We start from the raw sequence: 24,658 nt of genomic DNA, 5'->3' as shown, positions 1-24,658 counted from the left end.
TTATCCCAGTCACCCTTATTATGCATGCCACGTAAGCCGGGCAGTTGATGCGCTTAAGGGTGACGTGGCGGTACACCGTTATCTCTAACTCTCTTTCTATATATATATATCCTCTGATCTAATCAGACTGGCTTTTCACAGATTTTCTATCTGTTTAGCGACTCGCGAGCTCTGCTCTTCTCGGCTATGGCGAGCGGAGATTTGCAGGAGAAGATGGAGATTTCTCAGAGAAGGATTGCTTGTATCGCAGGTCATCTTCTCTCTATCCCTTCTCCGCAGGCTCCGTTGCTTCGGCGATCTGTCACCTCGGCCAATGTCGACAGCTATCGCCGCGTCCATGGCGAGGTATCGAGCCACGACGCCGTGTGGAGGCCTGCCGAGGATGATGCTGGAAGGCCTTTCGTGGACATCATCTACGAGAAGGCCGTCGGCGAGGGCATCGCCAAGGTATACATAGATCGGCAAATGTGTTAATGTGTTGGTTTATAGATTGGCCTGCAGATCGATATGAATGTAGGTGGATAAACAATTCGATAGATTTTTTAATAGACCGATAGGTAGACATATTGATAGATTGATAGAAATCAGTAAATAAGTTGATAGATGGATAAAGATAAGTAAATGAGTGGATAGATTGACAGAGATAAGAGAATAAATGGATATTGATGTATTTAGATTAGTAATAAATGGATTGATTGATTGATTGATTGAAAGATAGAGATTTATGGAGATGAATAAATAAATGGTGCTTTCTTAAAGATTGAATTGGGGTTTTGCGATAGGTCACAATCAACCGTCCTGAAAGAAGGAACGCATTCCGACCACAGACAGTCAAGGAGCTTATAAGAGCGTTTACTGATGCTAGAGAGGATTCTTCAATTGGGGTTATCATTTTGACTGGGAAGGTAAAACATATTATTTACGGCTGTTTCCCCTAACTTTACTCGGATACACTCTTCTATAGTTGTTATGTAATTTGTTTGACAAGTAATATCTGCAGAAAATAAAATATAGATTTACCCATGGATTTGGGGAATGTATTGATCGTTTCTTTTAAGAAATGGATCTAATGATCATCATAGGTGATAAATCGATGGATAAGTGAACTGAGAGCTGTTTCTGACAGGGAACAAAGCGTTTTGCAGTGGGGTGACCAGGCACGGAGGAACAAAGATGGATACGTTGATGATCATGGGAATAGCAACCTCAACGTTTTGGATTTTCAGGTTTTTACACTGAGCTCAAATATGGCAGAATGTTATAATATTGACTTCTTTTTAGACTAACGTTTACAAATGTTATTAAAGAAGCCCAGAATATAGCAAACGCAGAGGAAATCTCACTAATTTTCACTGTAGTTAATCGTCCCATGCTTTTATAAAATCATACCGGACTCGTTAAATCAATAAGAAACAGCCTATATTTGGGCTTTTTAGAAGTATTGATTTATTTAACTGGAGGAATCCAATAGTGTTTATGGCTGAAATGAAAATCTCAGCTATCCAAAGTGATGATGAATCGAGTTAAAGAAAACTCTGATGAGGTTGAAAAATTAATACTACACCTGGTCTCACTTGGAATAAATAATATGAGAATTTTCTTGAGAATTAAGTTATTCGTTTACGCTCTTTGTTTTACTTCGCATAAAGGAGGACTAGTTTTTATGATCCTTATTGTTTGCAAATAACATAGGACCGTCTTTAATGATCCTAATTTATCATGTGTTCTTGAAACATTCAGATACTGATTCGCCGAATACCAAAGCCTGTGATAGCGATGGTATGCTCTCTTTTCCTTCATTATTTAAATGGGTTTTTTATTTTCCGATTCATTTTTTATTCCTTTTTTAAGGTTGCTGGGTATGCTGTTGGAGGTGGGCACGTGCTTCATATGGTCTGTGATCTTACTATAGCAGCTGACAATGCTGTTTTTGGCCAGACAGGTCCAAAGGTATTGCCGCTGAGCCTCCTGATTTTTGAATTTTCTTTTAATGTACATTATACTTAGAGGAATGACATAAAATTTTATCTCAAAATGTATCTGCGTTAATGAAATATGAAAACAAATTAATAACAATGTACTTCGGCGTTCTCTCTCCTTTGATTTTATATCTGCTTTCTGGGGTTGACAATATAATCAAAATACAAGGGTAACTCAAAGCACACAACCAAGACTCTAAATGAAACTGGTTTTGGTTATAAATCAACCAAGAAAATGTCAAAATTAACCCGAAAATGCACCAATGCACTTTCAAGATGTTTGTTTGGTCTGAAACTAGCCAAGAGGAAAAAATAAAGAAAAATGGCCACTTAAAATAATTATACATTACAAGTAAGTAAAGTTGCCTTTACTTTAGTTTAGCCATCGTTTAATAGTTTCAATGATTCTCCTGTTGTCTAATGAAAATTATTTTCCATGGAAGAGCTCAAAAATACTCTAGGGTCAAGAAAGATGTCTGTTATCTTTCTTTTCAACAATTCTCATGGGAAAATTCATAGGTTACTTGAAAAGTTTATCATTATAATATTTATTTTTTTGGGTCTTTCGTAGGTGGGAAGTTTTGATGCAGGCTATGGGAGCTCCATCATGTCTCGCTTGGTAAGATAATTGCACATGAGTATTTATTTAATCAAGAAAAATGCTTTTTTTTCGGAACCCACTAATTACCAGTGACAAATTTGTTATTTCAGCCCAAAAAAATAGTTACATAACGCTTTTGCAAGAACATAAATTTGGTTGGGAAGTCCAATTAGTTATTTCTTTGGATTTCCCCAACGGTTGCTGGTAAAATAAATATGGGAGTTTTGAGGATAAAGAAAGAACGAAAAAAAAGATCTTATAAAACTTGAACATTCCGACAAGAAATTCTGTATTTTAGCGTGAAAATTTAATTAATCAATGATTTATGCAAGAATATATCTGATTGGTGAATCTTATTGGATTTACCCGAATGAAGTTTGTTACGACTGATAGGATTTACCCCTGGTCGAGGGTACAAACACTAATATGAAATATTCAAGCATAGAGAAATTTAGACCAATAGAGATATTAACAAACTTGCATATTCCGAAAATTCATTTGTTATTTTTGGCATGAAAAAAAGCTGGCATAATGTTTTCCTGAGACATTTTTTTCTACAGATTGGGCCCAAGAAAGCCCGAGAAATGTGGTTCCTGGCACGATTCTATGATGCCCACGAAGCGGAACGAATGGGCCTCATCAACACTGTAGTTCCTGTAAGTCAACGGTAGAAGTCAACAAGATCTCTTCAATGAAAAAGAGGAGATAATTCCAACAAATAAATAGGAACATTGATATGTGGCTTTGCTTCAAATATAATAAAGTGTTATTTGAGCAGCTGAGAATTTTCTTTCATTTTTCTGTCTTATTTTTCCCTTTTCTCTCTGTACAGCTGGAAAATCTGGAGAGAGAAACTGTGAAGTGGTGCCGAGAGATCCTGAGGAACAGCCCTACAGCAGTCCGCCTGCTGAAATCAGCCATAAATGCCGCAGATGATGGTCATGCTGGTCATCAGGTCTCTCTCTCTCTCTCTCTCTCTCTCTCTTTCTCTTTTTCTACCTATCTATCTTGCTATTTAATCTCTCCAAGTGTAATTGGGATATTTATGCTTGCTCCATGCTTATAAACGCTGATAAACAATCCACTTCATATATTAAATACCCCCTGGGTGGCATCCAGGGCACGGCTGGATCGGCACAACCGCAAGGTTGGACGTGCCCGACACCGTGTATTTTACCATTCAAAAAAAAACTCTGTATAAATGCATATCAGCATGTCTCTATCCTTTTGTATCTATCACGTCATTGTCTGTCTCCAAATCTCAATATGCGGACATCTCTTTATCTATTTCTCAATCTATAAATAGCTCCATCTCTCTTGATACAAGTACCAGATTCTGTATTCATAATGCACAAAATATACTTGTACAGAGAAATATGGAGATTTTTGCCTGCTGCATCCCTTCCCTGGAGTTGTAATGGAATGTCTATATCTCTCTCTCTCTCATGTATCTCTGCACCGACCTTTCCCTCTCTATGAGTCTCACATCATGTGCACATCTCTCTCTATATATATATGTCTAACTCAGTTTGCATTTGCAGGATTTTGGGGGCCAAGCTACGTTGTTGTTCTACGGGTCGGAGGAGGCGAATGAGGGGAACAAGGCGTACCTGGAAGGCCGCCGCCCAGACTTCTCCAAATTCCCCCGCAGGCCTTGAAAATCCATTTCAAGGTATATATATATTGTCAATGGCCATTTCTGCATAGTCTTCCTCTAGAGAGAGAACGATAGCGCCTGGTCTAATCATTACTTTAAACCAGCGTTTCTTCTCTCTCTATTCTGAAGATGACCTCTAGAAAGCACGTTAGATTATCGGTGAACAAGAGAACCTCAATTGCCGGATTTTCTGTTATTTTCCAGTTGGGCTACCTACTTCGCTCTTTCTTGATTTATCTCTCTTCTCAGAAGATGTATGTAAGATGACATGTTGTATCATCACCAAATAAGGAATGGCTGCACAAAAATTGGAATAGCTGCAATTTTTCCTCATGGTTCATTCTTGTTTTGCTGTCCATCTCTCTCTCTTCTTAAAAGATTAATTGAGATAGCAAGTTGGATCAGCTGCACAATCGGCATAACATTAGCACTTTTTCCTCAAGCTTCATTCTTGTTTTGTTTCTCTCTCTGTCTCTCCCAATGTCTCGCTCTGTCTCTCTCTCTCTCTATCTCTCTCACGCTCTCTCTATCTTCTCCATATTTTTTCCGTCTCATTCTTGCCCACCAAGGGTTTATTAGAGAAGAGTGGAGGTGTTCTGTGCCCTTGGAGGTTATCATCAGCTTTGAAAACATAGTATCCCAGTGTTATTAGGCGATAATTAAAGTGCACACGCCCTAATGAAAGATGTCTTACGACCACAATAACTTGGACATTCAGGATTGTTACAGCTTCAGTCAGGCGACTTGGTGTAGTTGCGGAATTGAAGCATGCGTGTGTCTTCTATACACTTGGACACATGAAGGCTATGGGATCGTCAGAGGTTTGTCTGACGTGTTCGGTGGACGGTAGAAGTCATATGTTGTCTTGGTGACATAGAATGCCGCATAGCATTGTAAAGTCCTACAGTTAAAAGGTTGACGAGCATGTGTTGTTCCAACTTATTGAGTCTGCAAAGTTTGAAGTATAAGGGAGATTTGGCAAGGCCAATGGAGAAGTCTCAAGCTAATGATCTTCTTACCCACCAGGAGCAAGAAGCGGTTCCTGTGATACATCCTCGGATTCCTATGTTCGCAAAATATACCTTGCGGAATCTTCGTCATTGCAGAAAATTTGTTGATATGATTCAGGAAAAAGCAAGGCTGGGTCATCACTTGATAGGTGTTGGATATATGTAAAAATACATGTATAAAAGACTGATAGTTACAGGTCATATCGTATTGGGCCAACTAGCCCATTACCCGATCTGTTCAGATAACAGATCGGGTCAGTAATGGCTAGTCAAACTAGCCATTACTAGCTGTTGAACTAGCCGTTACAGGCAAGGCTATTTAAATGTACACATATCGCAGAAGCATGTATGTATGTTTTTTGCTTTCCATTCTTCTTATTCAATCTCTGAGCCTTCTCTTCTCTAAGAAATCAGTACATTTGACAATAGGGAAGGTGAAACCATCCAGTTCACAATATGCAATGTCGAAGGCAGAGGATACCACCGTCAGAAATTGGGATCTCAGCAGTATCCCAAGAGATATGATTTCTGAATATCCTTTGCTGAATAGTGTAAAACAGGTTCGGCACAAGATACATAAAAGTTGTTCAAAGATGAACAATGATTGGCCTATTTAGGAGTTGATTACTGAGGTGACACTTCTTCAACAATGAGACAAGACCATTCAGGATTCTGTTTGTGACCTCAAAGGACATTTAGGCCTCTGGAATCAAATGGACATTTAGGCCTCTGGCTGGTAGGAATTTCTAGTGTCAACATTATACTATGAAAGATGAATGGTATAGGTTCCTTGTGAGACTCAGTGCATAGTATGATTCATTGTGGTGCCAAATAATTCATCACTTGGATCATGCAAACAAGCAGTACTAAAAGAAGAGTGATGTATACAACATCCATCTAGTGAATCGGCTGACGTGATTTGCACTGTCCTTGTCGCAGCTACCAATAACAAGAACTCAAAGGCTCATCAAAAAGAAGCAAGCAACTATAAACAACAAAGGGAACTCCACACGGCAGGTCAAGGGACCGATTATATTTTCTCACACTGTAAGAGGAAGGGGCACAAGGAGAATTATTGGGATCTCCATAGTTTTCCACCCAGATAAGCCCGAGCTCAAGTCCCAAATACTCAGGAAATAGCTGAAGTAGACCAGGTGTCTATGAGTACAGGTGAGATTTCTCATTCTATGCTATACCAGGAGCAGTAAGAAAACATGAAACGCATGGTCAGTATCAAAGTAGTTCCATGGTCAGCAACAGTAAGAAAACATGAAACGCATGGTCAGTATCAAAAGTAGTTCCATGGTCTGCAACAGTGTGTAAACCTTTCTCGGTACCCATAGTTTATACCAATGGCCAGATTTGATCATTGTCTCTGGAGCAACAAAACGCATAACCCCATTTCTCACAAATGGGGTAGACAAGTACTGACTGCAACGGGGAAAATGCTTCCAGTTCCCGGTGAAAAAATAAAGAATGGAAAGAGGCGCAAGCCTTGTAATCCACTTTGGGATTCATTATATCCCATAAGAAGTCCCGGTCAATATTTATCATGCGACGACTGCACCATTGATCAATTGTCGTACAGGATTAGAGGTAGATTGGAAATGACCTACCAGGTCGCTGATCACCTCCCCGAGCCGGTTGGCTAAGACCTTGGCGATGATAAGATATATTGAGTTGGATACTGCGATAGGCCAGAAATCTCCCACTCTGGTCACCCCTTGACATTTTGGGAGAAGTACCAACTAAGCACAGTTTATTTTTCCTAGCCCAAAATTTCCTAGTCAAAATTCCTCCCAAAAGACATTACAAAAGAAGACATGAGGTCGTCAGGCCTCGGGGCTCCTTCACCGTTTAGTCCCTTGATTGTGGCTAGGACTCCCCATTGTGCCTCACTTAATCTAGTTACTCCTCTTCTGCTCCACCTCCACTGGTGTCTAGCCTCTTGCTGTGAGAAGCTCCTCAAGTGATCTGTCAGCGCTCTGCCAACAGCTTGGGCACCGACATAGTCTAGCCTTCCTGCGTGCACTCTCAATATCTAATTGTTTCGCCTCCTCCAGTTTTCCATGAGATGAAAGAATCTTGCGTTAGCATCTTCCTCCTTTAGCCATAGTTCTCTCGACCTCTGCCTCCAATCGATCTCCACTTTCTTATCCTCCTTTACTACTGCCTCTATGTTTATGACGCTCGCTTGTTTCCTCTTGTGATAAACATCTGACATCTTCTAGGTCATCCAAGACCCTGATTTTGGCTAAAGCTTCGAATCTCCTTCTATTTCGCTAATGTTTTCTCATTTCCAAGAGGTGGTTGTGTAGGCCTCCAATTTTGTTAGATAGGCTTACTGTGGCCGACACCTGCTGTAGATCTGCTCCACCATCTTGCTATTTCCTCCTTGAAGCCCTCCTCCTGACGCCAAGATCTGTCCATTTTAAAGTATGTGGATCACGAGGTTCTCTCTTGTGAATACCAAATTATTGGAGCGTAGTCTAACAAAAGTCGAGGAAGCGACCGCACATCCGCCAGCGGGAATTGTTGAAGGCGTTCCTCTGAGCATAGAAATCGGTCCAGCCACAATAGAGTTGTAGGGCCCGCCAAGCTCCTCCATGTGTATGTTGAGACCTGATATTGCATTCAAAGTTGGAATGTTAAGCAGGTTCATGAACTGTCAGCTTTTTCAGCTGATCAGTGAGGAGAAGAATATGCAGGGAAGACTCCTCATAACCCTTGCCACCAAGAGAGAAAGGGACTCAACCAAAGAATATGACTTGTTTTCATTTAAGAGGAGTTTCCCAGTACTTATACGAGATTACATTGATTGGGTTTCCGTGAACCTGACATGGCGGATCTGATTAAATGAACCTCATAAGGGGACTTACGATGAACTGAATACAAGGTTTAGTAACAAAAAAGTATATAAAAGAAGGAAAGGGTGCCTGCTAACATGGACAGTCCCAGAAAGCCTCACTTGGATGCTGTCTAAAACATATGGGCATAATTGAAGGGTTCTGCAGCTCATGGGATGCTGTATAGTTTTCAAAGGGGAGTTGATGTTGAAGTATACATAGATGCGCATTGGAGAGAGTCATTGATAGATCAAAGGTCGACATCAGGCTATTGCTCATTTCTAGGAGGAAATTTGATCACATGGAGTAAGAAACAATCTGAAATTTCATTCTTGAGCGCTGAGGCAGAATTAGATCATTGGTAAAGGGCATTTGTGAATCAGAGTGTAATAGAGGTATCCTCACAAAGCTTGGACTGGAACAGAACAAGCCTACAGTTATATACTGTGAGAGTAAAGCGGCAAATGATATTCCTAATAATCCTGTTCTACATGACAGAACAAAACACATTGAGCTGAACAAGCAATGGATCAGGGATTAAGATTGATCAGAGGTATGGCATGAACACATGCACCAACTCAGCAAACCAAATTGCTGACATTTTCACCAAGGGATTGGTGAGGACATTATTCAACCAGCGATTGAGTAAGCTGGGAATCAGAAGCATCTGTTCACCAGCTTGAGGGGGGGTGTCAGCCAGAGAGCCTCATCATACATGTATCATATTGTACCAGTTTTATTTTTTGTTATTTCTTTTTATTCTGTATAATTCGCCTGTTTACACTGGGCCCATTTTGTAACCACATAAAAAACTTGGAATTTCAAGGCACCATAAATATCTATACAATGAAAGTTGCATCTCAGCCATAATAGGAACAATTCATCAATATAAACTGACAAAAATCTTTAAAAATATTGTGACTCTGAAGGCCGACGAAATCAACTCACTGAAGAGAATATTGGTAGCAAGCTACTTTAAGAAATGTAAATGATCCTGCATCTCCCAACCAACCTCAAGTTAGGCTATTTGGAGTAAAAAATAAACCCGTCTATAACTGTTGAACCAGAAATTGGCACAGGTCCATAAAAAACTTACACTTACCCAAGGAAGGTGTTTTCTGAGAGGATGAGAAAATTAAAAAGAGAGATATTCAGAAAGAAGCCTGCTTGTGATCTGGTGAAGGAGAGATGATCACTGGAGGGAGAGAGCTATCCAAGACAAACCAGGGGTTGATCAAGGGCCAAGCCAATTCGATATCTGGCCAAGAAGGGAATTTCCAATGGTTGAGGGAGAGAAACACATGGATGGGCCAAGGCAAGCCGAAAACTTCAACACTTCGTCCTTGTGCCTTTCTAAAGGGGGATCGACATCTATACAAAGGAAAACACCATAGACATGAAAAAGGAATAATGCCCCCAATCAGCAGAACGATGAAGTACCTTGTTACAAACCTTGATTGACGTTCATATCAGGGAAGAAGGGGAAATGACAGATCAATGGAAGAGGCAGGGATGGACCAGAGACAAAGCACCAGGGAACATGGTGAAGTAGAGACAATCACAGGGGGAGAGTTGGGACTTCAACTTCATTGCAACTTCTTGGCTGGCCTCTTAAGATAATGCTGCCCTAATGAAAGGAATACATATAAAAGGGGAAATGACCAAAAAATGCTCCTAATTAACTAAAATGGTGAAACAAATCCTAGACACAACATGGATCATATCACAACCTAGGGTATAGGATCATATCATAATCACATCAAAGCCTTAGTATAATCAGTGGTTGAATATTATACACCATCTTTGCCAACAAACCTTTGAACTCAAGCGATAATAGCCACAATTACTTATTCCTGGAAGACAATCAGCTTAATGTGGGAGGACCTCTATTTCTAATCACAGAAGACTCATGAGGCTGGCCTTGGAAATTCTTAGATTAACGTTGGGATGACTCTCTTCCAATACCATGGCTTTGGGCCCCAACATATGATAGCACATGAACTTGGCTGTGAGAACAAGTAGAAACAGATACAATTGTTTCTTATGAAAGGAAACAGAAACAGAAAGAGTATTGACTTGTTGAACAGAGCATTCAAATTCAAATTTTAAAGGGAGTTTCTCACCTTGAAACAAGAGTCATACGGTTAGTCAGCATGCTGATGGGGATGGATGATCTTGCTGAAGAACACCTTCTCTCGGTTAAATCTGAAACCAAAATTTGAGTGAGGTGAACTCGAAGGGTCAAAAGACATCGAATCTGTCATGTGATGGTCAAGGAACTGGAGGAGAAGAATGAAAGCCAGGGTACCGGTCGCATATTGCAATGGATGAAGCAGGAGAGTGAGATAGAAAGGGAAACCAGAGATTCACAGAGAAAGAACCAGCTAGACCAAAAAACATTGAACTTGGCCACAGAGAGTGAGAGAGAGAAACAGACAGATAGAAGAAAATTGAAGAGTGGGTCGCAGAGATAGAAGCTTTGAAGTAGATCAAAGAGAAAAAGATACCCAGACGGAAATAGGTTGAAATGGATCGCAGAGAATGATAGAGTGAGAAAGAGAAAGAGAGAAAGGGGGAAAGAGAGGGAGAAAGAGAAGGAGAGAGAGATAGAGAGCCAGACAAAAACGTTGAATCACAAAGAGAGAGGAAGAGAAAAAACAGACAAAAACATCGAAGCGGATCACAAATAGAGAGGAAGGGTGAGAAAGAGAAACACCCATAAAAAACGTTGAAGTGGATCACAAATAGAGAGGAAGCGTGAGAAAGAGAAACACCCAGAAAAAACGTTGAAGTGGATCACAAAGAGAAAGAGCAAGAGTGAGAGAAACACCCAGACAGAAAAAAGTTGAAGGGGGTCACCTAAACAGAGAGAGATCTCCAGAGAGCGCAAGTGAGTGAGTTACAGAGGGAAGGTTAGCCAAAGTGACAGATGAAATGAGTCAAACAGAGAAGAGACATACATATAGATGATGGAGATACAGAAACAGGCAACTCCGATGGAGAAGTGAAGGAGGAGGGTAGACCAGAAATTTTCCCGATTCAGAATAAGTCTCTCTGAAGCCATAGTTATGGCGCTTGAAGCAATTAATATCTGCCAACCCGACGGCAAGCATCGATGAAATGAAAAGGTCAACGAACCCTGCAAGCGATCAAAACAGAAAAATTTTCATGAGCCACTTTTCTTGAGGAAATGCAAAGAACACCCCGCGATTCCGAGATTTATTACCTGGAAATATCGCTTGATGAATATAGCTGAATAGATAATCCGCAACATCATACCTTTAACGTGCAGTCAAGAAGAAAAATACTCAGTATGATTTGGGAAGCAAGCAGTAAATAAGGCCTCTGATGCTCGGCGTCTAAAAATCACTTTTGAGCAATCTCTTTCTCACTCTCTCTCTCTCTCTAGCTTCCTTTTTCTCTTCCCTCTCCCTCTCTCTTTCTCTCTCCCTCTTTCACAATCGCTCCCTCTATATCTTTCCCTCTCGCTCTCACTCGCTCCCTCTCTATATCATTCCCCCTCTTTTTCTTTCTCTCTTTCCATCTCCATCTCACTTCCCCTCTTTTCCTCTCCCTCTCTTTGTCGTCTTCCCCTCTCCGTCTCCCTCTCTCAATGCTTCAAACTGTTGAGTCTATGTAACTCCATATCTCTTCTCTTTCCCCCAAACCTCTCTTTATCTCTCTATCTGTAAGAAAAAAATTATGGAGGATACTTATTGAGTTGGCGAGAATTAGTCCAGTGGCTCCCGCATTTTGGACCAACACAAAATTGAGGGCAATGTAGATGACAGAAAACACGACCAATGAGTTATTTGATTTCTTCAGTTGATTTTTGTCAGCAACTGCATGCACGAATGCTTCTGAGGTCCCTGCATTTAGATATTTGATGAAACTTCTGTCAAGGAAAACATAATCTTTTTTGGAAAAATGCTTCTAATTTAGTATTTGCCTAAATAAGAGATCAACCATTTATACAGCGGGATACAAAGGAATAAAATTACTCTGTGTGTTTCTTCAAAAAAAATTACTGAGTGTGAATACTTCTGCAGGCGCGGGATTGATATTGTGAGGACTCATAAACCCTTTCAAGGGCATTTTAGTCATTTTTCTTGGGGTTAGTTTCCCTTTACAAAAAGGTTGCCCCTAAGGAGGGCAGACAAGAAGTAGTGAATGGGCATTCCTGAGTATTGAAGTAAAGGCTTTCTTTTTCCTTCTTAAAACTAATAGACACATCTAGGTGACACTTATAATTCAATGAGGCTTTTTCTTTTCTTAAATAGTAGAGCTCTCTGGCAGCAGCTGTGCGACACACTGCCAGCACAGTGTAATACTCCCTCTTTCTCTCTCTCTCTCTCTGGAGACCAACCCGAGGTCCCAACAAGATATCTTTCATGAAATTTTCAACCCAAAATGACAATTCAAATGGAAATTTACTTTTTATGAAATATCCTCCTTAATTCAGTCATTTACTCTCTGAATGAGTTATCTATAATTATGATTTTGCGGATTTATTCTAGGAATAAAAAGCCAACGATAAAATATGCCTTGAATACATCAAAACTGAAAGGAAATCAATATGTAACGAAATGGGAAAACTCACCATTCATAGCCAAAAGAATTACATAAAGACAGTAACAGCGGAGTGCACTGGGGGCTTCTCCATCGCTCCACCTCCTCCCATAAAGTATCCGTACAAAGGAGTACGAGTAACTAGGACCAAACGTTATGACAACTAGACCTGAAAATAAGCCAGTTTTGAAACACTCTCAATAGAGTCATTCAATCAGCAAAATGTCAATCTAGTTACACAATCTTGGCGCCGCAAGAAAAGGGCCCTACTGGTCGAAGTTTACTTTTTACTCGGACACCTTGGGAATATCTTAAGGGTTTTTCCAATTATGTCTTCAAATTTCTTTTCTAGGGTTTCTTTCAATGTTCAAGATTCTTTATCCTATTTTGCTCTGATGCCTCTTCTTCGAAAAAGGACCAGATAGTTAATGAAAGATACAATGATCATTCCTGAAGCATACCAATCAAGATAATGAGCTTGAAGGCATCGGCAAGGGCATTTGCTAGTCTCGGAAGCATAGTAGGTGACTTCGCTGCAACAACAAAGACAGACATTTATTGAGCAATATAGTTACCAGACCACCTCAATACTAGGAAATAAACAGCATCTTAGAAGGAAAAAAAAGTGTCAAGATATATGTCAAAGTAGATGTTACCATAGATCGAGAGTGATATGAATAGAAAGCATGAAACAGGTATACATATTCAAGAGTAACCCTGTCTGTCCAGACTCGGAAGAAAATTTGCTCCCAATGGTAAGATAACATTAAATTGGGAGCCTTTCAAACGTGTGGACTTACATGTGCATCGTCTTGACATATATCTATGATATTTTGAAACATATATGAATGAGAAACACTCTGATTTTGTACCTGATACGCTACCCTCCTTCGTATCCGAATTTGTAACAAAACCGGTAGTTGAGAGACTTATGAAAACAACACCAAGAAAAGATAAACTCACTCCTTAAACAACAGCCAGTTCGTTGACCCAGAAAGGGACAACGACGGAAAAAGACCGGTAGAAGATAAAATAGCCAAAGGGAATAGACTCTAGACGTGGCTGAATCAGCAGGTTGCCCGCGCGGAGAAGAACCGGATCGGTCCTCCCCTCAGTCTTGGAGGATCTCCTCGACTGGTCGACTGAACTCCAAGTCTCCAAAAACCAAAAAAACCGTTGTCCCTTGAGGGTGCACCCTCTTATTTAATATATCGAGCCACTCTACTTTTAGACAGGATCTAAACAAGCCTTTCCACCTGCCTTTTATGTTTATATTTCCTGATTTGGCTCGTATCAGGACCCCAGTGAAGTGAGAGAGAAAGTTCTATCAATCTGTATGTAGTTTCACAAATAAATTTATAATCAAAAGGCCAACACAAGTTGTCATAACCAAAAGATCGAATTGACATTTATTTCAGATAAATTATGCTATGGTCCCCCTCGTATCTAGGTCTACTTCATTACTCCATCCCCATAGGGGCACTTTAGTCATGTGGCCTTTATGTTATCTCTTTAGGAGGGAACCAATAAGTATTGATTGATATGTTTGGCTCCCTGGCAAGGTCCATCCCGCCGTTATCTTCTCCCCAGCGACGTCCACCCCATCAGTCTTGCTCCTAGGCGACATCCATTCTGCCGGCCCCTCTTCGTGCTGAAGTCCACCCCCACATTCCCCGTCCCTGCGCCGATGATCATTCTGGTGTCTTCTCCCTCCCTTCCCATCCTCTCTCCAATATGAACTTGCAGGTCCGTATCAGATAATCTATTAAAATAAATAAATAAAACTTATACCAACTATTTTTTCGTCTATCTGCAATTTATTCCTTTCTGATGAACATTACCCTTTCATTCCTTACGAATTCTCGATTGTCTACAGGATACACCAATAATCAGTACGAGAGGACATATTATAGAGAGAGAGAGAGAGATGGGTTTAGGTCCAATCGTCCAATATAGATAAACAGAACCAGAAGCATTGCCCAAATGCAAAGAAGCCCTCTGCAGGGATTCAATATATATTATTCCCTTAAATTAAATTTATTATAATTGACCAAATCTGCATAAAAAAGAGGCATTTGGGTTGGAAAAGCTCACCTGAGGAATATTTCCCGAATGTCAGGTAAGCACTTTCTTCAAAAGGTAGAAATATCATTCTCACAACTATGCTTCCTGAGGCAACAAGAAACATGGTCAAAGAAAGCATGTAAGAAATGATGAATTTATTTCGTACCTTATCCAGATTTGCAAATACAGTTAAAGTTAGAATATAGACTAACCAAGTTTTTCCACGAGCCCATAAATTGCTTGATCATAGGATACGTCGAACCACATGAGAACCAATTTTTCACCTTCCTGAAGAAAAAACTTTTGTAGGGACTGCCAGGTAAACAAGAAACACATGAACCAGAGATGCCTAACATTATCGCTAACCCTTTCAGCTCTGCAAGAATGTAGAAAAATTAGCCATCACATGACAAGCCCATTTAAATTCATGGGACTAATGCAAGGAAAAATAGCCCCAGTGACACTATATTTAAATTTGACCAGAGACTCATAATATGCACATGTTTGGAGAAACGTAAATACAGAATAGTCCAGGCTAGTGTTTGCCTCCCCCCATAAAGTTGACATCGTCATCCCGTAATATCATTCTCACAAGCTCATGTGATGATGAAAATGATGATTTCACCATTGTCATCCTAATGGAGGACTAGTGACGATGACGATGATGATTCTGTCATCATCTTCATCATCTCGAACCAGAATGAGAAGCTTACTGCAGCGAGCAGAGAGGATTAGGATCATCATCACCCTCATTATCAACTGCTGCTTAAAGGACGATGAAGACAATTCTTTCATTGTCCTAGTTGAGGACAAGTTATGATGACGATGATTGATGATGATGATGACAATTCGTCACTGTACACTTGTCATCTTCATTGAGAGGTCCCACTCGTATAGATGAAGCATAACAATAACAGTTTCAACATGGCAAATGCTTTGAATTAATAAACTCAAAACAATTAAAATTACCGGGATGGGAAAATGGGATGATTTTGATCGACGTGGAACAAAATATAATAACCCCAGTAGCCTAAGAATATACAGGCACCATATGCAACCTGAGAGAAGGCGAACAAGATCCCTTTTTCCTGAAAATTAATATCGCATTTAAAAAATGAAGAGACCAGCATTTCTGTCTCTACAGAAGAATACAATGATAGCACTATAGAGCATCCTAAGATCAGCGACAGGTTACATCATTGTGTAAGAAAACACAGGACAAATAAGGCCACGTTTTCAAATGAACATAGTAAAAGGAAGCTCAGGGAGACTTTGTCAATTATTAGGGAGAAAATCAATAAAGCAGCTCCTCGTTGGATATTTGCACGAAATAAAGACTGAAATGAGCAATACCAGATAGTCAAGGTGGAATGCCAAAACTCATAATGCATCTTAAGGAAGAGAAGTCATTGTGTGAAAACCTAGAAACTTGGTATCATAAAATCAACGACCAATATGGTCACACGAGGCAGAAACAATTTCTACATCATATAGCTGATTAGTTGAGATATCCGATTCCCCCCCAAAGAAGATGAGGCCCAAATAGACATTAAAGAAGGGAAGTTAAGGGCAAAGATGGACCACAAATAAGAGTTCCACATGCCAGCAGGCAAAGGTGAAATTGGTGAATGAAATGTTCATCATGAGGGATTAACCCAGAACAACGGGTTGGTTATCATTGATTCTATAAATTTTAACCCATTATATTAAAAGCTTAACGGTACGAAAATAATAGTACATATCTACCACAGATGACGCAAAGATATGTTACGGCAACCAAGGATATTTATACCACATCAGTTGTTCTCATTATGAGAACATATGTTGTCAAGCAACGTACAAAAGTAGCCACCGTCTCAACTCTCAGCCGCAGCTTCAGAAGAAGCAAGTTCTGAGAAAGAATGTAAAGGGGCTCCGCCAAAAGCTCCAACATGCAACCAAATCCTACAAGATTTTGAGGAATCCAAAAAAAACTCAAACTTTGCTCAGGAGAAGGCCAAAAGTCGACAGTATCTCTTATTTTTCAGTATATCCTCCAGTCAAAATTATAACCATTCCTTTTTTTGGAGGGTAAGATCTGTTATTGATAGGAGAAAGGACAGTAAACAGATGCCCAATCAACTCATCAACCAAAAATCAGTTCATGTAGCAACTGCCGGTCATATTTTGACTCTCAGCTACTTAATCTCTCGAAAAATAGTGATGTTAATCATTTATTCATGAAAAAGGAGAGTCAAAACATGTTCATCGAGCACACTTCTGATTTAATGACTGGATTACTTAAAAAAGGATGAAGTTTCACTAAAATATAATGATGACCAGCTATACTAAGTTGTATTAGTTTCTGCTCATTCATAGGAACTAGTCATTTTCAGACGGGTAATACATTGCAGAGTAGCTTACCATGAATGATGATTGCCCATCCAAACGAATCTGAAAAGCTGAGGCCTTGGAATTTCAAGAAAAAAATGACAACTGAAATAATGTACAGTAATCCGACTGGAGGAGTCCACCATGCTAGTCTCATTAGCACAGAGGCATTAGTCTTCACCTCCTGCGCTTCACTACATCAGGGTCAAACAATTTTTAATATGAGTTAACAGGTCAATCAAGCCATGGAAACAAAGTCTTAAAAGTCATCAAATACTTGAAATAAAAATGAAGCAGCCACAATATTCAAGCTGTCATTAGTGACCTAAACTTCATCTCATAGCACTATTGCTTTATATTTAAGCAAATGTTCTTTCCAATTTTGAAACGAAAGTGTAAACAAGAAAAGAACTATTCTTCATAGCAAATGAAAGAGATTACAGGGTTTTATAGGAAGCCCTAATGGGCTGACTAGAGAGGGCCCTTAATGGGCTAACAAGAGAGAGAAAATAAAGACATTTAATACTCAGATCAACACTCCCCCTCAAGCTGGAGCGTGGATGTTATCCACACCCAGCTTGGAACAGAGCTCCTCAAACCTAGGGGCATGAAGCCCTTTGGTGAAGATATCTGCATGCTGTTCAGCGGACGGAACATAAGGCGTGCAAAAATCTCCCGATTCAAGCTTCTCTTTGATGAAATGGCGATCGATCTCGATGTGCTTTGTACGGTCATGCTGAACGGGGTCATGAGCAATGCTAATCGCCGATTTGTTGTCGCAGAACAGCTGGACAGGAGAGGGAACTGGACACCGTAGCTCACGAAGAAGCTGGGTAATCCAAAGTGCTTCACACACACCATGCGCAAGGGCACGGAACTCCGCTTCAGCACTCGATCGAGAGACCACTTTCTGCTTCTTGCTCCTCCAAGTAATCAGATTGCCGCCCAAGAAGGTGCAATACCCAGATGTGGACCGACGATCAACCACAGAGCCGGCATAATCTGCATCGGTGTAGACTTCAAGACGCAGGCCGGTATGGCGACGAAACAATAATCCACGGCCAATGGTGCCCTTCAGGAAACGGAGGAGACGATGAGCAGCATGAAAATGGCTCATGCAAGGAGTCTGCATGAACTGACTCAGAACACCCACTGAATATGCAATGTCCGGGCGAGTGTGGGTGAGATAAAGCAGTTTTCCCACAAGTCTTCTATATGGGCCAGGCTCAGCAAGCTCCTCATCCGCATCGGCACCAAGTCGATGGTTCGCATCAATCGGTGTCGAAGCAGGCTTGGCGTCCTCCTTTCCAAGCTCACAGAGAAGGTCCACCGTATACTTTCTCTGACAAATAAAGATCCCGCTGGAAGAATAGGCCACCTCTATGCCAAGAAAGTACCTCAACGGGCCAAGATGGCGAATAGCAAATTCCGACGAGAGATACATAGCCAACTCAGTAATGGTCGTCGTATCATCACCCGTAATAATGATGTCATCCACGTACACAAGAAGAATAGCGACTCCCCCTGACGTGGAATGGCGGTAGAAAAGGGTGTGATCACCATTACACTGACGGTATCCACGACGCTGCATGGCCGTCGTGAAACGACCAAACCAGGCACGAGGAGATTGCTTCAAGCCATATAATGCTTTCTTCAGGCGCAGACAACAGACTGCGGAGACGATGGCACTAAGGAAGTGTAGCCAGGAGGTAATGCCATGTAGATCTCCTCAGTCAACTCTCCATGCAGAAAAGCATTCTTCACATCATATTGTTGCAAAAATCCAGCCCGATCCGCAGCAAGGGCCAATAAGATCCGCACAGTATTCAGCTTGGCGACGGAGCAAAGGTCTCCTGATAATCAATGCCATGTTTCTGAGTGAACCCTTGTGCCACAACCCGGGCTTTGTGGCGCTCAATAGAACCGTCAGAATTATGCTTCACAGCATACACCCAAAGGCTACCCACGAGATGCTTCCCGGCCGGTAGAGGAACCAGATCCCACGGTTCATAGTGAGCAAGAGCCTGTAGTTCTTCCGCCATGGCCTGACGCCAATGCAGAAATGAAAGGGCAATGTCCACCGTCTTGGGAAGGAAGTGGCATCAAGGGAGGTGAGAAGGGCATGATAAGAGGGTGAGAGGCGATGAGAGGAGATAGATTCCGCCAACGGATAGAGGGGAGAGGAACGGGAAGAGGGCAGCACGGCTAATGAGGAGGTGGCAGGAGGGGTGGAGGTTGAGGGAGACGGGGCAGAAGGAGAAGGAAGCCGAGGCTTGCGACGAGCAAGGGTAATACCATAGCGTTTTCAGGCGGGCAGCGACGGATAGGAGCGGAGGAATCAAGAAGGTGCAGCAGAAGGGTCGGCGCAGGAGCAGATATCGAGGAGGCTCCATAGGAGGGACTGAGACGGCGGCCGAGGCGGGTCGGGAGGCACAATTGCTGGAGGAGCAACAGGCGGAGACACGTCGGGCGGGGCCGGTGAAGAGGGGCGAGGGACGAGGATGAGGAATTCGAGTGGATCGGAGGGAGATGGGGACGATGAGGGTTCAGGAGAGGAGGAGGAATAGTAGGGAAGCAATTCATCAAACGTGGCATCTTTGGTGACGACGAACCGACGAGAGGGTGGATGATAGCATAAATAGCCTTTTTGGGTGGAAGAATAGCCAACAAACACACACTTGATAGCACGGGGATCCAGTTTATCACGACCAAGTTGGTGGTTGGGCGCATAGCATACACATCCAAATACACGAGGAGTAAGATGAGTTCGGAGAGAGAGAGTTGGAAAGGAATGCTGAAGACGGTCAATGGGAGTGGAGTAGTCAAGCACTCGAGATGGAAGGCGATTAAGAAGATGGATGGCGGTGGAGACGGCTTCCCCCCAAAAATACTTGGGCACATGCATATGGAAGAGAAGGCTCCGAGTCATTTCAAAGATGTGACGGAATTTTCTTTCGGCAACGCCATTTTGCTGTGGTGTATAGGGACAAGAAGTTTCATGGATAATGCCTTTGTCTTGGAAGAAGGTGCTTAACGTGGTGTTAACGTAGTCTTTAGCATTGTCGGAGCGGCGAAATGGATATAGAGAATTGAGTTTGGATAAGGGAGTAAAATTGAGGAATGACACGAGATATCTCCGATTTGTTCTTCAAGAAATATGCCCACGTGAATCGAGTAGCGTCGTCAATAAAGATGCATAACCACCGAGAACCGGAAGTACTATGAATAGGGGAAGGCCCCCACACATCGGTGTGAATAAGGGAGAATGGGGTCGAAGAATGAGAAGACGAGATAGGATACGTGGTACGATGATGTTTGGCAATTCGACAAGCAGTACAAACAAAACGGTCCACAGAATGGCCTTGAAAGAGTTTAGGAAAGAGACGATAAAGAGTAGCAAAGAAGGATGGCCGACGTCGATGAAGAAGCCACAAACGCCGTGGGAAGCCGAAGGAAACTGCCGCAGCAGCAAAAGCAAGAGAACTCGAACAAGGACGAACAAGATAGAGCCCTCATGCTCCTCAGCAATGGAAATCGTCCTCCCGACACCCTATCACGATAAAAACATGAATTAGGAGAGAAGGTAAGGTCTTGTTTCAAGTCGCGAACAAGGCTAGATAGGGAGAGAAGATGATGAGTAAGGCGAGGAACATGAAGAACTTTAGATAGATGCATAGAAGAGGAAAGGGCCACACGACCAATACCCGCCACGGTGAGAAGATCGCCGAAGGTTGTTTTAACTTTGGAGGAGCCAGAAACGGGTGCATAAGTTTGAAAGGCTCGAGGATTTGGGGTCATGTGGGCGGTGGCACCGGAATCAAGAAGCCAAGTGGAAGAGGAAAAAGAATGGCCAGGAGGGGATGTAGGTGTGGGAAGACTGGTGGACATACCTGCGTGGGCCAAGGAGCATGAGCCCACGACTGGAGGATCAAGCAAGCGGCGTAGACGCTCCATCTCTTCCGGAGTGAAGCTAGCGGGCGAGGCACTAGTCGGGAGAAGACCGTACAGCATAGGCACTTGACCCGGGGGGGGCACGGACGAGGCGGCTGCAGCAAGGTTGCTTGGTTGTGCGCGTTTCCGTTGAAGCTTGTAGCACGTCTCCTTAGAGTGACCTCGCTTCTTGCAGTAATTGCAAAACAGCGAAGGATCACCCTTTGGAGAATCCTCCGTCCGAGCCGTCGGACCACGTGGCAAAGAGCCGGGTGGTGGAGTCGACGATGGGCGTGTAGACGAAGAGGAATGAGCTACAAGTGCCGAAGCCGAGTTCTGGGCTTGCTGAAAGCGGGATTCTTCAACCCGCACACTGTGGAGCGCATCCTTGAAGGTAGGACCAGTCTCCCGATGAATAAGCTGAGCCGCATACAACTTCATATTCGGTTCAGTCCCATAAGAAACTGGAAAACCCGAAGTTGAAGAGTATATTGGCGGTCCACCGAATGGGGGTCGGGCGGCATGTAGTAGTCAATTTCATTCCACAACGAAATGAGCTCCGTACTGTACTCCATGATAGACCGGTCCCCTTGACGCAGGTTAGCGGCCCGATGTACCAATTGCACAGAGTCGCAATGTTGTGCTTCTTGGAGTGGCTCTCAAGTGCTGCTTCCCAGACCGCCGAGCCGACTCTAGAGACATGAATTCACCTTCAACACGAGGTGAAATACTGTCCAAGAGCCAACGATCAACTACCCCCTCAACGTCCAGCCAGTCATAATACTTGGGGTCGGTCCGGGAAGGTCCGTCTTCTAGAAGATGGCGCATGAGACGTCCGTTTCAAGTTATCTGGACGTACTGGCGCCATTGCAGGAGATTGAATCTAGTAAACATACCATTCGAAGGCATCCGAGGCAAAGAGGATGGTCCAGAGGAGGACGACCAATTCCCGGGCTCGAGAGGCACCGCAGATGCATGTGGCGTAGATACCGGTATCGAGTCTGGCGTAACAGTAGAGGTCTGGGCTTCAACCGGGTTCGTCATGATGAAAGCAGAGTAGACCTCAGTCAGAAGCGGGCGCGGCGAAGCGGGACTGCGGCGCCGGGCGCCGAGCCGGCGCGCCGGGCGCGGAGCTGGACGGTGGGAGCCGGACGGCGGGCGCCGGACGTCAAGCGCCGGACGGCGGGCGCTGGACGACGGCGCTGGACGGCGAGCGCTGGCGCTGGCGCCGGGCGGCGCGAGCCGGGCGGCGCGAGCCGGGCGGCGCGAGCCGGGCGGCGCGAGCCGGGCGGCGCGAGCCGGGCGGCGAGCCGGGAGGGCGCGAGCCGGGGCGGCGCGAGCCGGAAGGGCACGAGCCGAGGCGGCGCGGGCCGGGACGGCGGGCGCCAGAGCGGAAGACGCTGGGACGGCGGACGTCAGAATGGCGAGCGCCTGGGAGGCCCGGAGCGAGACGGCGAGAGACCGGAGCGCGAGATCAGGCGGTCGTGAGAACCGCCGAAGATCGGAGCGCAAGGTCGAGCCCAGGAAACCCAGATTAGGGTTAGGGTTAGGGCTCTGATACCATGTAAACAAGAAAAGAACTATTCTTCATAGCAAATGAAAGAGATTACAGGGTTTTATAGGAAGCCCTAATGGGCTGACTAGAGAGGGCCCTTAATGGGCTAACAAGAGAGAGAAAATAAAGACATGTAATACTCAGATCAACAGAAAGTTCGTGCGTTTTACTTTCCTAGGTAACATATGTGTAGTAGACAGACCGTGCCAAATGTATATAGTGAAAAATAGAACAAGAATTTTACCCTGAGGTAGTATCGACACGCAAACAGGCTCGGCGAAAGCCATCACGACTCAGCATTATGAATGTGATAAAAACATGAAACTTGATCATGTATAGCTGCGAGGAAGACGATAACATGAGATAATTACAATACTATAACGTTAAATACAAGAGCTATATACAAAAGAAATTACTGAGAGCCAGTTATATTTGTAGGATAAACACAAAGACAGGGTTAAATATTTGTATTTATTGATTCTCAGCATTCCTTTTTATTAGTATTTCATGATATTACCTGAAAAAAGCATGATCCCACAACATAAGATAACAAAAAAAACTTAAACATCAGGAAGTCCATCTCATTTAAATACATACATTGAGGAAAATCATGATTTAAAGTTTCTGCATTGAGGAAAATCATGTTGGACCAACTTACAGCTAAATCAGCTTCAGACAAGTGTCCAATGATCCAGGTGTTAAATAAGAAGGTGATGCCTCGAGAAAGAAGTTGGGTAGCTGAACAAAGAAAATTTAATAGAAGTTGAATTAGAAACTGAATTTGCAGAAAAAATAAATAAATAACACAGCCCAAGAGAAATTTTTCTTACTGAATAAATAGCCAAAGCTGCGTGCCAAGGGATTCCCTGAAGCACTGCCATCTCTTCCTCTGCTTGACACCTTTGGTGAAGACATGGCTTGATAAGTTTAATTTCTATCAATCTGCTGCATTGGGACTTGTATAATTCATTAAAAAGAGTCATCAATAGCGCTCATGTTCTCCAAAGGATCTGCATCTAAACCATGAAACATTCAAACGTGGAGACGTCCAGAATTCAGAAAAAAGGGAGAAAACAGAGGGCAAAAACAGATCATCGCTCTTTGTGGTTAAAAAATTGTAAACGAATTTCAAAACAGTGGTTCCAATCTCAAGTCAATGTTCTCAAGTCATTGTATCATCTCGAATCTTCAAACGTGAGAAGTATGCAACAAAATTCAACTACAAAATTCATTCTGTCACGCACTTCTCGCATCTTGAGATTCGAGATGAGATAGTCAATCTTGGACATGGCCTAATATGTTCTCATGATTGGCCATATCATCTCGAACCTTCAAATGTGAGAGGTGCGCGACATCATTCAACTACAGAATTCATTTTGTCCACACTTCTCGCATTTTTAGATTCGAGAAAATACAAGTTCTCTTCATATACTGCATCATCCAAAATCTTCAAATGCGTGAAGTGTGCGACTAAATTCGCACTGTCGCACACTTTCTCGTCTGCAAAATTAGACTATAAAATTCATTTGGTCCCACCTACTAGCATTTTTAGATTCGAGATAACTCGGTCAATCATGATCATGGCCCGACAAGTTCTCCTGATTGACAGTACCATCTTGAATCTTCAAATGCGCAAAGTGTGAGACAAAATTCAATTAGTTGCACACTTCTCGCCGGCAAAGTTCAATTACAAAATTCATTTTGACGCACACTCCTAGCTTTTAAGATCCGAGATGATAAAATCAGTCAAGATCATGGCCCAACAACTTCTCCTGATTGATCGTACCGTTCGAATCTTCAAATGCGCGAAATTAAACTACAAAATTCATTAAGTCGCATACTTCTCGCGGACAAAATTCAACTACAAAATCCATTACGTCGCACACTACCAGCATTTTAAGATTCGAGATGATACATTCAAATCAAAATTCGAGATGATATTATCAGCAACACAATCAACCATTTCACCTCCCATTAATTCACCTCATTTACGGCAGGAATCGCAGCAGAGGAATCGTTTGAAATCTTGATCGCAGAAATCGACAACTGCCTGACCAGACTTCCCTCTCCTCTCTCT

General features: G+C 42.6%; 2 protein-coding genes across 13 annotated transcripts; one reads left to right on the top strand and one right to left on the bottom strand.

Moving 5' to 3' along the window:
- The first annotated feature begins 121 nt into the window (after nt 1–121).
- On the top strand, nt 122–4,553 carry LOC144700736 (1,4-dihydroxy-2-naphthoyl-CoA synthase, peroxisomal-like). Its single transcript, XM_078572225.1, is given in 10 exon segments — nt 122–447; nt 783–905; nt 1,127–1,146; nt 1,148–1,226; nt 1,741–1,779; nt 1,852–1,950; nt 2,551–2,598; nt 3,141–3,236; nt 3,413–3,535; nt 4,122–4,553. Coding segments are annotated over 10 exon segments (1,005 nt in total). The 5' UTR covers nt 122–186; the 3' UTR covers nt 4,239–4,553.
- On the bottom strand, nt 3,023–24,658 carry LOC144700734 (lipid transporter). Of its 12 annotated transcripts, none has more exons than XR_013580836.1 (18): nt 24,565–24,658; nt 23,412–23,597; nt 23,240–23,319; nt 22,826–22,920; nt 17,130–17,290; nt 16,519–16,670; nt 15,696–15,814; nt 14,939–15,102; nt 14,757–14,831; nt 13,124–13,195; nt 12,694–12,831; nt 11,807–11,962; nt 11,320–11,372; nt 10,953–11,232; nt 10,217–10,298; nt 7,765–7,869; nt 7,593–7,669; nt 3,023–3,234 (listed from the first exon to the last, which is right to left on the bottom strand). XR_013580836.1 is itself a non-coding variant. In XM_078572218.1 (16 exons), exons 2-15 carry the CDS (start codon nt 23,494–23,496, stop codon nt 10,238–10,240), a joined length of 1,590 nt encoding a protein of 529 aa, XP_078428344.1. In that variant the 5' UTR covers nt 23,497–23,597; nt 24,565–24,658; the 3' UTR covers nt 3,023–3,234; nt 10,217–10,237. The 12 variants fall into 12 exon arrangements, 6 of the variants coding, with proteins under 6 accessions (XP_078428344.1, XP_078428345.1, XP_078428346.1 ...); XR_013580832.1 differs by having other exon boundaries at nt 11,054–11,232; XR_013580833.1 differs by lacking the exon at nt 7,593–7,669 and having other exon boundaries at nt 11,054–11,232.

Source organism: Wolffia australiana, chromosome 3, assembly GCF_029677425.1.
Source record: "Wolffia australiana isolate 7733 chromosome 3, ASM2967742v1".
In the NCBI taxonomy this organism is placed as follows: domain Eukaryota; kingdom Viridiplantae; phylum Streptophyta; class Magnoliopsida; order Alismatales; family Araceae; genus Wolffia; species Wolffia australiana.
Note: the sequence above shows the minus strand (reverse complement) of the source record. Positions and strands in the feature narration are given on the sequence as shown.

Coding starts and splice junctions, on each gene's coding strand:
- LOC144700734 (XM_078572218.1), bottom strand. CDS start 23,496: ATGTCTTCACCAAAGGTGTCAAGCAGAGGAAGAGATGGCAGTGCTTCA. Junction 14,832..14,938: donor TGGGCTCGTGGAAAAACTTG/GTTAGTCTATAT, acceptor TTGTTGCCTCAG/GAAGCATAGTTGTGAGAATG. Junction 10,299..11,053: donor TGTATCTCCATCATCTATAT/GTATGTCTCTTC, acceptor TTTTGGTTTCAG/ATTTAACCGAGAGAAGGTGT.